Below are 13,183 nucleotides of genomic sequence, written 5' to 3' on the forward strand. Positions count from 1 at the left end.
ATATAAAATGGTGTACATAAGTAACATTACATTACCTGATCTCTGGAGTAATTCTTGTTTGACACCATTAAGGATTTGTGTAGGGGTTTCCGTTATTGTGTGTGTAACTTGGATGGTTTTTATGGCTCTGCACACTCTGGTCAGATTTTTGTGATTGTTTGGGGTTCAGTCACACATTAGCTACTATTAGAATTGGACTGAAATTTACCATGATGATAGCTCACATTTCTGATTAACATATAGGCCTATTCTTATCTCAACTGCAATAATCATTTTATACTTATACGCCAACCCCGTACAAAGGACACTCTGCTAGTATCGAATAATATGAATCATTTCTATATACAGTAGAACCCTGGTTAACTGAAACGGTTCCATAAAATAATACAGGGGCTAAAATATAGGTAATACGTAATGTAAAATGCTTTAGTAACTTCAGTTGTTTGGTTTAAAGTATTTTCTAAACAATTGTAACACATTTCTGTAGCTGAAATAAAATACTGTATTATATTGACATTGTCTTTAATTCATTTTTCCAACTAATAATATACATAGGCTATATTTAGCATATATGGGGTTTAACCGAAAAATTGGTTATCCAAAACGGCTCTCCCCCCTTTATTTCGGTTAACCGGGGTTCTGCTGTACAATTGATTTAGTGTCCCTACAGTTATTAGGGCAATAAACGGAAATATTCCTGGTTAAAGCCTACAGTTTATAGTGCTTGTTTGGTTATAGGTTGCCAATCTGGAATCACAACTTGTCAAGAAGGAAGTAGAACTTGCCTCGCTGAAGAAGCAAAACTCTGGTTATGAGAGGGTCATCAAGAGATTGCAAGAGGATGTGAGTTCTTTACATTTTTGTTTAAACTTTTATCAGTTAGAATACAACATGAGTTGTAGGATATGCCTCGTTTCTGCTAGTACTAAGTGTCTTAGCATTGTTTTCAGATAAACGGGATTCTGTCTCTTAGTTAAATTGGTAAAGAATGTCTAGGTCAATCATGAGGGTTTTATGCAAAGAGTTTTAAACCTTGGACAGGACGACAGGACCTTTTTTATAGAAAATGATCAGCCTGATTATGTGTTTAATAAGTTCTACTTGTGATTTTCAAAACCAGAAATTTCAAATCTCAAAACAGCAAACACAAAAATTTTAATCCTGAATTTCAATTCTCAAAACTTAAACGCAAAACTTTTACTTGTCTGGTAGGCCTTGGTTACAAAAAATACAGGTAGTAATAAAATGTTTATTTACTATGCAATCAAAATTGAAAGAAATCAATTGGACTCCTCACTTGGTCCTGACATAATTACATTAATAACATGTTTAATACACTTCAAGCAAACCTTTTTAACTTGATTTTTTTGTTTAAAATCTTGGTTTTGAATCTCGAAACTTGCTAATCAAATTTTGAACTTTTGAATTGAATTTTTGAAAAAAAAACACTTTTTTCAAAAATAGGTTTGACTCACCACTAGTGGCTGGACACCCTTAATGAGAGTAAAATTAAAATACAATCACGCTGCTTTCAACAATGCAGTGCTTAGGAAATATCAACATATTAGGTACCGGTACTTATTTATGAAGTAAGCCTACCTATTCATGAATGTTTATAAATAATTGAATACATGCATTCCATTGCACTATTAATTATTAATCAATCACAACAAACTTAATCTAAACCTAATTTCAATAGCTGATCCAGTTTCGGAATCTTTTAAAAGAACTAAAATAAATAAATAAGTTTACAAACTAACTGCAAATAACTTAAATTTCTGCTTCTTAATTTTCAACATTGCAAACTTTGTCCGTCTGCTTAACTAACCACCATCGCATGATTTTTAACAACCAGCTTCACGAGAAAGACGCAGCTCTTAACAAAAGACTTCAGGACAGGGAGAGGGAAAAACAGAGGTATCAGTCCAAGATTGCACAGACTGCTGAGAAACTCAACCAGCAAATGGACAAGAAACTCACTGATCACAAGAGGAAGATAGAGGTAAGATGGGAACTGTTTAGGCTACTGAAATAATGAGAAGGAGGTAAAATATAATTGACTGTTGACAACCTGACACGTGTGTAACAGGAAGGGTTCTTACAGGATTAATATTTTGGGTTTGCTTATAGCATAGTATAATACCTTTAACTATTGAATATTGATACACCTGGACATTCCTTTCTCATGCTAAAGTTGTCTCCATTAAAAAAAAATACAAAAATGGACGTTGATGTGAGCTACCGACGGATTGCGTTGTTGACATTATTGTCTCCCGGGATTGCGCTAACGTCATTGTCGTCGTCTGCAATGGCGGCAATATCGGTAATTTTCGGGTATTATCGGTGATGGGTATTGGTACCGACATTTGACGTGAAGTAAACCATTTCCCTAGTAAACCTCTAGTTTGGATACATTTTGTATAAAAAAAACTTCAGAATTATTCCTTGGGGCTGGTTTAGTGGGAATCATTTTGATTTTATCACTGTGGAACTATCAGTTTGTCTGAAATCAATAGTAGATACCTTACATAATTTACCCTAGATATAAAATGGCTTAACCAATCCAATTCATCATTAGCTACTGATTTATACAAACAAGAATTAAATAATCTTACAAAACTGTCGAGTCATCCAGCACTTAATGTGAGATCACGGACTGTCTGTACGTACTTGAGATCAAGATGAAGTCAAACTCTGATTTATCTTTACAGATGGAGATGAAGAGCAAAGATCGCAAGTTGCAGCAGGTGAAGCGTATCTTGTCAGACGAGTCTTTGAACACTCCCACCCCTCGGTCACTGGACACTCCCAGTGCATACAATATACGGACACCCTCAACTGACTGTATCACCACCCCTTCCAGTGTCACGGTCCGCAAACGGGTACGTCAAACAAAACAATATTTACTATTAGTTCACCAAGTTTCCTCTGTCTGGCAAGATATATTTTAGACAAAGCAAGGGTTCAAATTGCTCGGGTGGATTTAAAGAAGGCCCTACAGTTGGTACTTTGATTTTCTTCTCTTGATAGCCTTGTTTTTAGTAATCTCTTATTTTTAGTAGTGCTCTAAATTGACTACTCCCTGTAGGTTACAGTACTGGAAATGGATTGGTATTAGTTTCATGAACCACATTTCAGAACATGTTTACAATAAGAATTTGTTTACAATAAGGTAGTAATACGCCGAATGTCAGTCCTTGAATTTTAAAGGTACGAATAAAACATATTTCTAAATAGAACTGAAATAAATACATTTAAAGGTTGTAATAGATGTATCAGTTCTATTTATGTTTATCTTATTGACATGTGTTTTACAGGCTGCTATGTACAACACTCCAGCTCCTGCGACTCACACCAGAACACCAGCAGTCAGCAACCCACGCTTCCGCAGGTTAGTCTCATACTTCGCACTGATAAATAGCTCTAGATTCAATAAATCTGTTTGATCATGGCAGTAAACAAAATGGAATCTGTATGAAAATACTAAGATGCTGTTAGTTTAGGAACCATTTAGTAATGTTTTATCTTCAGCTTAATAATTTCAACATTTTCAAGTTTTTTTTTCGGGTTTGAAATTATTCTTGTGTGATCAGTTTTTGCTTAAAGTCAAAAAATGTGTCAGCTATCAATAAACTCATTGTAAAAGAGAAAAAAATATGTAAAATGAGAGGACATTCATTTTACAGTATAGTATATAGATTATATTATTTTTATTCATGAATCAGATGTTGATCACTATTAGATACAAAAATATACTGAAGATTGAATATTCACAGAATATGCTGTGAATTTTTTTTCTTTTGACCCTGATTATCACTTTATTTTTCAGTCAATCTCATACTGACTCGGCCAGAAAATTGAGGTCAATTGCTGAGGGTTTAAATCCTGGAAGGTCTAATGAGACCAACGGCATACAGTTTGCAATTCGGACGAGTAGCGGAAGGTCTAAAATACTCGTAACCTAGCCTAACCTAACCTGATCTAGCCTAGCCTATATTGTTTAAATATATATTTTTACCTAACCCGCCATGTTAAACTTCCCTATCCCAAGCGTGGTGTATACAACTTCTTTACTTCTCGAGTGATGTAAAGTTGAAAAAAACTCACTCGGTGATGTAATGAAACCCATTTAAATAGCATTGAGTGCTTAACTTAAAAAATATATCTCTATGGAGCCAACGACGTTCAACGCTAGAAATCAGCTGTGCGCTTGAATTTTATTGTTATGTTTTGAAGAATTTTTCTAACCTAGCTTTTGTTTGTAAATGAACGTTACTGTTAGAAGATAAGTGAAATGTATAATGAAAAATATTGTTCGTAACCTCCTGTATATTGTCGGGTCAGGTAAAATCTTGTACGTTACACGTTACGCAAGAGCGTGTTTACATCACTTAGGTTATTATGCAACTCGCTTCCGCTCGTTGCAAAACATTCACCTGTGTGATGTAAAAACGCTCTTACTACACTTGTAATGTAAATAGCTATTATAATTTTGATACGAATGAAGGAAGTCATGGTACACTTATCTCTTAGTAATTTAATTTGGCATCAATTATTAACAAAACATGATTACATGGTTTCGTACCATGATTACATTCCAGGTCCAGGTCAGTAGGAGAGGAAAGGTGGCTGGAACACAGACCTCGTGCTCCTGTACCTCTCAACACTGTACTGCAACCTCGTCTGCCTCGCCGCAAGAGTATTACACGTCTGACTGACCCAAGTGATCTCAACAACAAGGAGAAGTATTGTCTGATGACACAGGAGCAGGACAGTGACGGGGATCTGGAGACCTGCCTTTATAAGGTACAGGAGATATCAGTAAACATTTTCTTTGTTTTTCCTTTGTTCTGTTCAGTTAGGGAAAGCTACCTGTGTGTAGGTCTGTAAGTGTAAAGTGTTGTGTTTCCAGAGTGGACTCATTCAGGTAAGCTTGCGATCTTCTAAAAAATAATTTAAACCTTAGCCTGTGGGTAACAAGCTTTAGATTTCTCAATAAGCTCCTACACATATGCTCTTCCGACACTACTAAAACAGCGTATTCCTATATGGGAAATTCGCAAAAAAGTTTACCCGTATGGTTTTTAACCAAAAATCATATAGGCCTAGCGTGTAAAGAGTGCAAAACATAAAAGTAAACTTATTGATTCCTCAAAACAAACAATAATATAAATCGCAAAGATAACAGTTTTCATACAGTCTCAGCTTCACTGAAAGGTAAAAAAGCATAAAACGGAAATCAGTTGACAGTGAAAGAGTTAAATGAACCAGAGATTCATAAATCTTTTAAGCCATAATCCCCATAATCTTTTAAGCTTATGGACTGAACTGACACATTTACCAGCAGTTGCAACAAACCAACTGACACAGTCAATAGTAGCTACAAACGTTATTCTATGAGAGCCTTTTGGCCATTTGTACTCTGTGAGAACGTTATGATATAGATCCCAGTTATTAGTTTTCTTAGCTCACCTGAAATGGGCCCTCACTCTCCTTCTAAGAGATGCAAGACTCCACCAACTAGCCCTTTTGCTCTTTCCCTTGCGTAAGGAACAGTTATCCTCGAGGGATGTTACTATGTACCTGGCGAGACGGCCTGACTCATCAAGTGCCTCAACAGTGTTGATGTGTAGTGTGTTCAAGTTAAAGTCAATTTTTTTTCTCTGAAGCTTAGTCTTACCTGGGCTCCTGTATGCCCCCAAAGGGGAGGTAAATGCTCGGTGTTGGTATCGGCATTTTCAAGTAGGCCACAGACATGGACGACTGGGCATTGGGTCCCAGTGACATTCCTTTATTCCAGGATGGAGGGGTGTTTAGCTCTAGGAGAGATGGAAGTGCATCATATTCTCTAACCTACCTGTGTCTGTGGTTCTTTGGGCTTCGGCCTGCTTGTTGTGTGCGACCAGCATTCAGTGTGGCAAATCCTCGACTTTGGAAGTAACCTTTCCTGGAGGTGAAAACGGGCAAGTACCCGTAGCTCACGGGGACACTCAAGGGCAACGTAACTTTCCGCAGTGTGAGGGCAACGGTTTGTAGGCACTTATGCAAACCAATCCCTGTCTCTGAGCACGGATGGTATGGTTATCTTGAGTGTGGGGGGTTCTTCCCGGAACCTCAATTGAGTCAAGGGTGTCGCCACCTCTGGTGGATAGGTTCATCCGGGTGGGTCCCACTTCTATACCTGCCTCCTTTTGGGAAACCCTGATGGCCTGGCAGTGATGTTGGGTCTGACGGGCAAACGAAGTAGATCGGGTGCTGGGTCCGAGCCCGCCAGGGGAATCTGGGGATCTATCGCTCTGGTTATCTCTGGTTTCCCAGCAACTGGGTAAGGCCTCGATCGGGTAGTGGTGTAAATGGGAGGTTCCCCCCGTCAGCGTGCTGACGGTCCCCTTCCTTCTGGCTGTTGATGGCGGGTTTGCCTGTCAGGGATTAGATAGGTCCCGAGTGTAGCTTGCACTAAATGCGTCGGGGCGCTCCATTATGGTCCTCTAGGTCCCGACCTAGTGGAACCCAGATGGAGTGACGCTTAAACAAGCAGCCGGAATCCCTGGTTAGGATTGAGGGGCAACCCTCTTTCCGAAGGGTCTGCTTCGGCAGCCGGCGAGCCTGATGACCTTAAGTCATCCGCCCATGATGTGCTAAAGGTTGATGCGTAAGCTTCGGCCTACATCATGGGGCCCGGGTAAGTCTCACGACAGGTACCGGGTACGTAGTCAGGGGGCTTCGGCTCTCATGACAAATAATGTAATGTATGTAATGTATGTAATGTATGTATGGGCTCCTGTATGTGCGAACTTCATTACACAAATTCCTTATCTTAAAAACAATTTGCCGAGTCAGACAGGGATGGCTCGAGAGACACTGACTCCCAGTTTACTAATATTGGTTGTTTTACAGGGTGACGTTGTCCCCACTTGCAGTGGCGGCACTCAGGTGATTTTGAACGATGTCGAAATTTTAAAACAAAAGTCACCCTCCAACTCTCCTACTCGTAAACGTAGTGGCAACTATGTTGAGGAGAACATGCAGGACAAGTGTTTTATATCCATTGAAGGCCACGCCAAGCGGTCCAAACACTAGGCTCTCACCAAGTGATAAGTCTCGTTCTTACAATGTATCAGGTTTATACTCCTTCCAATCTCATTATGTAATTTAATGTTTTGTTGTATTAGTCCTTTGAATTATATATTTAACACCACAAAGGCCTAATCAAACTGGTTAAGGGCAAGTACAACTTGTAACAGTATTTTTACTATTAGTATTAACATTCGCTTTTTACTTAGGATTCACTGTTTTGTTATATATATTGCTCTCTAATTGTGAAATGTAATAATTCTGTGATTTAATTATATGACATTGTTTTTGCTATATGGAACAAATTTGAAATATTTATTTTTTTTAGTGTGTAACTTAGTTTAGTAATAAATTAATAGATCTAGTGTAAACTAAAGTGTACATGGTTTTATAATGCATAGTTACCCTACAAATACGGGGACAATACATTTTTAAATGACAAAAGTAACTCAAAAGTCTCATACTATTGGATATGTATAAACATCATAGTTACAATTTATTTAACAAATTATTTTTTGCTTTAGTTGTAATCCACATTGTAGTAGTTGTCTTGAGAACATTTCCTATTAGGTAAATACATTTAATTTGCCAGCACATTGTCTGTTATTTATTTGAATGTGCATTGTGCACCCCTTTCATTCATTTACTAACTAATTGAAGTTTATAAATTCAAATTTACACCATTGTCATTTAAAACAGCAGTGTCTGAGTCGGCACATAGCAGTTAAATCATGTTCTTATTCTTACCTTAAAATATAAAAATAATATTAAATTAGTTCTTTAATGTAGTCTAAGTTACTTCAAGAAATGCTTGACTGAGATAAAAAAAAAATAAATGGAGAACAAAATAGGGGATAGAATTTGTTCATTTAGCAAATTTATATTACTAACTTATAATTAAATAATAAACACTGTTTTAATTTATGAATATTAGGTACACTGAAGTTCCGTTTAGTAGCATAAAATTTAACAAAATATAGTTTTTGTTTAACAGAACATTTAACTTTGTTACTAAGAAATGTGAAATGTGATGTAGATACAAGTAAGCATGAACAGAGTTCACTGAAATGCCAATAGTAAATTGATGTAAAATTATTCTTAGATATTTACATGTTTGAAAATTTAAAACTAAATATATCCTGGAGTTTTTGTAAAGTACTATGTATTTAATATTTCGGGCCTATTCATGACATGCATTTTAGTCCCATGACAATCGGAAGTATAAACGATTAAGACTGAGACTAGAATAAAAAACTAATATCTGAATCTCATAACCCTTGCAAGGCTGCTTGGGATCTGGTTATTTCTAGGAAGGGTAGGAAGGATTCTCCTTTTTCCAATATATCTCCAGGCGATTTTAACTCATTTTTCAAAGAGTCAGTCGATCAGATAATTTAACCTATCTTAAGTTTAGTATTACCAGTAGTAAAATTTGAGTTATAACTCAATTTGGACATTATTTGATGACTGTAGCTAATGAAGTTCCTAAAGATTTGCAGAACTCTTAGGTTTTTGTAAAAACTGCTTGCTAAAGCACACACTATTCCTATGAATTCCTTTCTGAGTGATAGTGTTAAAACAGTTCACATTTGGTGTTATCAGGTAGAACTTTAGGGGAACAATAATTGTAATTCTAGTGCTAGCAACCAAACAAGTAGTATAATTATTAACATATTTTTTATATTGATATTATTGATAACATTTAATAGCCTAAATAATGTCATTTTTTTGTAACCAACTCTACGTCAAATAAAAAAAATACAAATTGTTGTGTAGGCCTAATTCAAACTTAATTCATGCCATGAATTCTGGTATTTTTGTATGTTTTGAAAGGCTTACTCTTTGATAATATCCTTAAAAATTCATAGATTGAATGATGTAACTATAAAAACATGAGTCCTCATTTTAAAGTGATAACAGAGCATGTTGTACGTGTTATTTGTTATAGTTGATAGTAGTAATGTTATGTTTATATTTAATATTATACTGACCCTATTGATTAATATTTTTTTATAAAAATATAGAGGTTATCTGTAAAAATGCAGTTGTTATTGTCTTCCACTTTTTTTCAAGATGAGTCAATTGAAACATACATGCAATGATGCTTCAGCATTATTTCAAAGCTAATGAGATTGATGACGATACTAAAGTTTTTGTTTTAATAACTGTTGTAGGCCCACAATTTTTTACTATTTTGTCTGATATAGTTTCACCTGCAGCTGTAGATAGCAAAAGTTATGAAGAGTTAGTTGTTAAAGTGCTTGAGAACTATTTTTCTCCAAAGAAATTGGTGGTAGCAGAGAGATACACTTTTTATTCTCGTGAGAGTTTTTCAGAGTGTGTTGTAGCAATTAAACATTTAGCTAGTTCATGTAAATTTGGCACATTCTTAAAAGAGGCTCTTAGAGACAAGCTTATTTTAGGGATAAGTAATTAGGTCATAAGACAAAAATTATTGTCTGATGATCAAGAATTTGATGAAGCTTATAGTTTGGTGCTCAGATTTAAGTGTTACAGAGGTCAGTCACATAATACATTAAAATCGCTAACTATCGGCTAGTTATGATTTTTTTATATGTTGTTAGGACCACTACCAGTAGTATATACCCAAGTTTGCAGCTTTGAAAGACTTGTGCTGAAAGCGTAGCACAGGACCAGGCGACTGATACAGCAAGTCCAACCTTGGGTTAATCGGTGGTGCGGGGAGGTGAACTTCTACCTCACCCAATTTCTGAGCTATGTCACCCGATTGCGTATACTGCCCAGGCATTCCCGACGACTTGGAACATACTTTCTTCCACTGCCAGCGTTGGGAAAGGCCCCGCCTGGCGCCTCAACAATTTGTAGGACTGCTGTCAGTGGACACGGTCATACCGATGATGATGGAGGGTGAGGACAATTGGACCTGTGTGTCACATTACTGTACATCCAGGGTGTTCTCCTTGCCAAGAAGCTCGACCTTGGCCGGGATGTGGTGTAGGTTAGGGGTAGCGGATTTTTATCCCCCTGGAATTTTACCCCCTGGGCAAACGTGACGTCACAAACCAGGGGGTGAAATTCCGGCCGCAAACTTTTGAGTTTCGCGACATCAGCTCGATGGATTAAACGCGGAATTAAACATATATTTTCACAGTTGTGAATTTAATCAGAACACATCAAATTATAAAAACCTAGAGTGTACGGCCCGGATTTTTAGCCCCCGGAATTTTACCCCCTGGCCAGATGTATAAATTAGTGAGAATGATTAATTATCTTCATTCTGTTTTAATTTAATACTAATAGTAAACATTTTATTATTAAGTAGCCTATATTAATTTATTTGTAACATTAACTAATCGAACATTTTTTAAATTTTAATTTTGAGATTATAGTATTAGGAATATGACGTATAAACAGTCAACTGAATGATAATTGTTTCGAACATTTCTTTACAAAATAAATAAAGATAGGCTACTAAATAATGAAATGTTTACAATTAATAAAAAAAACAGAAATAAGAAAATCAATCATTCCATTTCTAAAATCGGCCAGGGGGTAAAATTCTGGGGGATAAAAATCCGGGGGTAAAAATCCGGCCCGTACATCTTCAGACTGGGACGGGTGGCGTCGTCCTGTAATCCAACTACTAGGAGGTGACGAATTGTGGATATTTATAGGCATGCACTGTGGATGCGATACTCCCTGGTGTGGATTAACGTCCGCACAGGTGAGTACTCCGACTATCTGCAGTACTATCCTGATAATTAGACCAATTCGTATATACCAAGGAAAAAATGTGGTTCGGATTCCACTATAAACTGTAGGTCCCTTAGTCGCCATTAGCTGTATGGGCTATTAATTAACAGCTGTATCTAAGGAATATGTCGGCCTTAGTCACAAACAAGACTACAAGATTGCGCCACTCATCTCCATTCATACTTGGCTTAAAATACCTACTTTGTATGGTCGCCATTTCAAAGAAAAGTATTAAAGTATTACGTTGTCTAAACGCTAGTTATATGGACAGGGGGTAAAATTCCGGTTTTTATTGCTAATTTAATTAATCACGCTCTGGCTATTTTCATTAGACTTCCAAATCCGCGGGGGTAAAATTCCGGCCGCGAACAAACTTTTGGCCACTCAGGTTACTACGTCATAGTGACGTCAGCTTTGCCCAGGGGGTAAAATTCCAGGGGGATAAAATTCCGGCGACCCGTAGGTTATAAGAAATATAAATGCCAGAAACGGTGCGAGTCCTGAGGCTTAGGTCACATGTTGGCTTGACTTGAAGTAATGTGATAAACAATTCCAGGTCTGTGTCCAACAGAGCAGAGGGATTTTTATAGCGAGTAGTTTGATCAAATTCAGGAGTCTCACACTACAGGCTGGCTACCTGTGTGCTGTGGACCCCCTTGTTGCTGACCACTGTGCTGTCCTAATGAATGTGTCCACTGAAATAGTAAGTCATCAACCTCAGACAAGTTTGACATAGCCTTTCCAGTTGTGGTGAAAAGAGGCCAAAAGTTAACAACCATGTCTAAGCCTAAAAATCTTTCTAAACCCACAGACTGGTATACACATGAATTAGCTGAATTAAAAAATTGTATCTGTTTTCTTTTTGATCTCTGTAAGACAGCTCCAAATGACGAGCTAAAGGTCAAGTTTTATGACAAGTATCTAGCTGCTAAGAGGTTGTACAGGAAAGAGGTTACTGTTGCTAAAAAAATATGTAATAAAAAACTAATATCTGAATCTCATAACCCTTGCAAGGCTGCTTGGGATCTGGTTATTTCTAGGAAGGGTAGGAAGGATTCTCCTTTTTCCAATATATCTCCAGGCGATTTTAACTCATTTTTCAAAGAGTCAGTCGATCAGATAATTAAGGAAATACCCAATATGAATGTCAATCTAGCTCACATGGTAACAAATGCCAGTAATTCACATTTTAACAACTGGCAACCAACTACCACCCATAGCATTCTTAGGATAGTTAGCAGCTTTCCAACTCGGTCAGCCAGGACATCTATGGAGTTTCTACCATAATACTCAAATCTGTCATTACTACTCTAGTTAAACCTTTGACATTCTTAATCAACTACTGCCTGCAGAATGGGATATTTCCTGATGCACTAAAGAGGGCTAAAACTGGGCGTTTTCAAAAAAGGTGAACACTCAAGTCCTTCCATAGTTACAGGCCTATATCAGTCGTCCCTACTAGGGAAACTCTTTGAAACAGTAATGAAAACCCAATTGATGGACTTTTTGAATCAAATTCCCTTTTTTCTCAGTCCCAACATGGTTTTCGCCCGTCTAAATCAACTGTGCCAGCAGTGACTGAACTTGTCTCCAAGATTACTGCAGCTTTTGAGGAAAGGGAATATGTGCGGCTAACGCTTTGTGGCCTTAGTACAGTGGCGTAACAGAAGGGACCGCAATGCGGGGGGCCCGGGAGCTGAGGGGGCCCGCGAACCGGTGAGCGGGAAACGGTGAGCAGAGAGGCCCGTGAGACGAGTGGGGCCGGAAGATTGGATCTCATTCTTATTTAAATTTACTATCAATCATTCAATAAATGTATTGAACAAGTAATAAGATTGATGTCATTAATAATATGTTGTTATCTGTTATCATTTAATTTCGTTAGGCCTCTTCAGTGATAATTAACGAACTAGGGTAACAAATTTAACGTATTATAACGTGGGTCTTTTGTGCAATCTTACTTTCGTCACCGAGTGAGAAATATATTACTTCTCGGTGATTTCGTACACTGCTCATGTCATCTGCAAACATTTTGAAACATTGTTACTTTGGAGCCTGGAGTCATGAACGTTGGCTGGGGCTTTTAGTATTATTTTACATTTTTTGTTTTGCCCTAATATTGATTGTATTTTGTTAAATACAATATACTGCTACTCTACTGACTGTGTTTGTTAGCTCATATCTTATTTAAATGTATTATCAATCATTCAATCGCGCTATATCGCCCACCCCCGCGGGTGTCCGTGGGGGTGGGCATGTCCGATTCTAAATCACTTTCCCATAGATAGGCTATATTTCCAATTGATAGTATTTACATTCATTGCTGCTTTGTTCATTGCAAATAATTTTGTTCATTTAACCTAATAAATTAAGT

General features: G+C 37.2%; 1 protein-coding gene across 2 annotated transcripts in view; it reads left to right on the plus strand.

Moving 5' to 3' along the window:
- LOC129003008 (kinesin-like protein KIF23) overlaps positions 1-9,059 on the plus strand; it is a 34,655-nt gene extending 25,596 nt beyond the window's left edge. For both annotated transcript variants that reach the window (XM_054431193.1, XM_054431192.1), the window contains exons 10-15: positions 739-843; positions 1,856-2,002; positions 2,712-2,882; positions 3,318-3,391; positions 4,602-4,806; positions 6,898-9,059. In XM_054431193.1, the coding sequence (XP_054287168.1) occupies positions 739-843; positions 1,856-2,002; positions 2,712-2,882; positions 3,318-3,391; positions 4,602-4,806; positions 6,898-7,080 (885 nt within the window). In that variant the 3' untranslated portion in view covers positions 7,081-9,059. The remainder of the gene's footprint in view (positions 1-738; positions 844-1,855; positions 2,003-2,711; positions 2,883-3,317; positions 3,392-4,601; positions 4,807-6,897) is intronic.
- The last annotated feature ends 4,124 nt before the right edge of the window (positions 9,060-13,183 follow it).

The sequence above is a fragment of the Macrosteles quadrilineatus genome, unplaced genomic scaffold (assembly GCF_028750875.1).
Source record: "Macrosteles quadrilineatus isolate MER2022 unplaced genomic scaffold, UCM_ALF_1.0 Scaffold_9__3_contigs__length_116548681, whole genome shotgun sequence".
Classification (NCBI taxonomy): domain Eukaryota; kingdom Metazoa; phylum Arthropoda; class Insecta; order Hemiptera; family Cicadellidae; genus Macrosteles; species Macrosteles quadrilineatus.